The following is a 2,182-nucleotide window of genomic DNA, read 5'->3' as shown; positions in this document are numbered from 1 at the left end:
ACCACATAAGCCTCGTCATGGCATTTGCTAATTTTTAATTTCATAATCCTCTGAGGGCAGGGGCTCGGAAATGGAAAGGTTGTGTGGCCACCTGCGCTGTCAGCGAGGGTTCCAGGCAGAGAGCTGAGCGTTTCCCAGGCTTTGTATCCTCACTGTCATGTTCAGGGCTCAGCACAGAACCTGAGGTTAAGCCAGGTGTCCTCTGTTGCTGCGGCACACCCATAGGCTCCAGCACTTCCCCACCGCAGCCCTCGTTAGCACCAGTCACCACTTCCCTGCCCAGGGCCCCAGCCCAGGGGAGGTTCTCTTTCTTATCCCCCCTTCATACCCCACTCTGTAGCATGCAGTGAATAAATGAGCACGATCCTGTTCAGAGGTGGTATCCCCATTTTACAGATGGTGAAACTGAGGCATAGGGAGCTTAAGCAACTTGCTTAGCCAATAAGTGGGAAAAGTGTTCACAGAGACAACAGCATATCATCCCAGCCATGACCACCCCTCAAAGAAATGACATATCAGGCAGCCTGTCGGTCTTGAGGCCAACTACAAGTTTCAGCATGGGGTGCTGCAGATGAAGCTGATGGTTGAGGTGGTGGAGAGGGTGAAGGAGATGGGGGTGGTGACCTGGGGTGGTGAGGTCCTCCAGCAGGTGACACAGAGGCATTGGGGGAGCTGGTGCCAGACTCCAGGTGTTCAGCCTGGAGTTCGTCTGTGGGAGGACCCAACAAGGTGGACAATCTGAAAGCCGGGTAGCAGGGAGAGTAGGGACTCGAGGAGGCAGTGGGTCTCTGGATGGCAGCTAATAGTCACAGCTAGATTTTCAAAGCCAGGAGCCCAGGCCCCTGGAGAGGAAGAGATTGTGCAAGATCACTCCCCAGGGAGCCCAGGGTAATGACGGTAAAAATAAGAGTTGCTCTTTCTGGCTTCTAACCACGAGTCATCTCACTCAACCTCACCACAACCCCTTTCTACAGATGAAGAAACCGAGGCTCAGGAAGGTGACCTGTAGCCTGTGGAGCTGCATTTCTAACCACGGCCTATCTAAACTGCCTGTCATCACGACAAGGGGTCAGGGCCTGGGGCTAAGGATGGGACCCAGGAATCAGATGCAGACCCAAGTCAGAAGCAGAGAAGCAGCAAACGGGGGCTGGACGCCTAACCCAGACTGGGCAGAGCTGGGAGCGCCCTAGCCTCAGGGCGGGTGCAGGCAGGGGGTCACGAAGATGAGTCTCAGAATCTGCCGCCTCTCTTTCCAGGGTACAGACCAGAGGAGCCTAGTGGGAGGGGAGCGGGCGGATTCTTTCCCTCTCTGGAAGGGGCATGTATCATACCGGGGAGTGGAGGAAGAAAAGGGAGGCATCTTCCTTGGGTTGAGTGGCCCTCCCTCCGTTCCCTGGTTCAGAGTCCCGGGGCTTAGAGGCACAAGGACAGCGGGACGGGAAGCGGCGGCCCCATCCCTTAGCCTCGGCTGCCATCTGGTGGCCAAAGCCCAGAACAGCACCATGTGAAGCCACGGGACCCCCGGCCCGGCCTCACGGGGGCACGAGGGGCGTGGCACGGCTCCCACAGCCATCAGTCTGAGGATCCTGCCCTCAGCCGCCTCAGTCTGAGGGGAAGGCATGGCCCTGACCTTAGAGGCCCCAGTTTGGCGATGGGGCATCGCATCCCTCCGGGCATCTCAGAGCTGCCTGCCCGAGGGAGGCGACGCAGATGGGAAGCCCCTCCGCCACATCTTTCAGTCAGAGGAAACGGGATCTCCTCTTTGGCCAGCTAGGTCCTCTTCCCCCGGGTGCTGCCTGGCTGTGCGACCCCGGCAGTCCCCCCGCCTCTCCGGGCCTCAGCCTCCTCTCCTAACAGTCCCGTGGGCTTCCCGGAGCCCGCTGTCACACCGCCCCGCGTGTCGCAGGTGGTCATCGTGGTGACAGACGGGAGGCCCCAGGACAGCGTGCAGGACGTGTCTGCGCGGGCCCGGGCCAGCGGCGTAGAGTTGTTCGCCATCGGAGTGGGCCGCGTGGACAAGGCCACGCTGCAGCAGATCGCCAGCGAGCCGCAGGACGAGCACGTCGACTACGTGGAGAGCTACAGCGTCATCGAGAAGCTCTCCAGGAAGTTCCAGGAGGCCTTCTGCGGTGCGCTGGCAGGCGGGGGCGGAGCCAGGGCGGGGCGGAGAAGGGGAGAGCTG

At 60.1% G+C, this 2,182-nt stretch overlaps 1 protein-coding gene across 1 annotated transcript in view; it reads left to right on the top strand.

Moving 5' to 3' along the window:
• Window positions 1-2,182, top strand: part of MATN1 (matrilin 1, cartilage matrix protein) — a 16,196-nt gene that overhangs the window by 8,417 nt on the left and 5,597 nt on the right. Inside the window, exon 3 of the mRNA XM_011974098.1 lies at window positions 1,907-2,129. Coding sequence (XP_011829488.1) covers window positions 1,907-2,129 — 223 coding nt within the window. The remainder of the gene's footprint in view (window positions 1-1,906; window positions 2,130-2,182) is intronic.

Source organism: Mandrillus leucophaeus, unplaced genomic scaffold (assembly GCF_000951045.1).
Source record: "Mandrillus leucophaeus isolate KB7577 unplaced genomic scaffold, Mleu.le_1.0 Scaffold141, whole genome shotgun sequence".
NCBI lineage: Eukaryota > Metazoa > Chordata > Mammalia > Primates > Cercopithecidae > Mandrillus > Mandrillus leucophaeus.
This window is presented reverse-complemented; position numbering and strand designations above follow the sequence as displayed.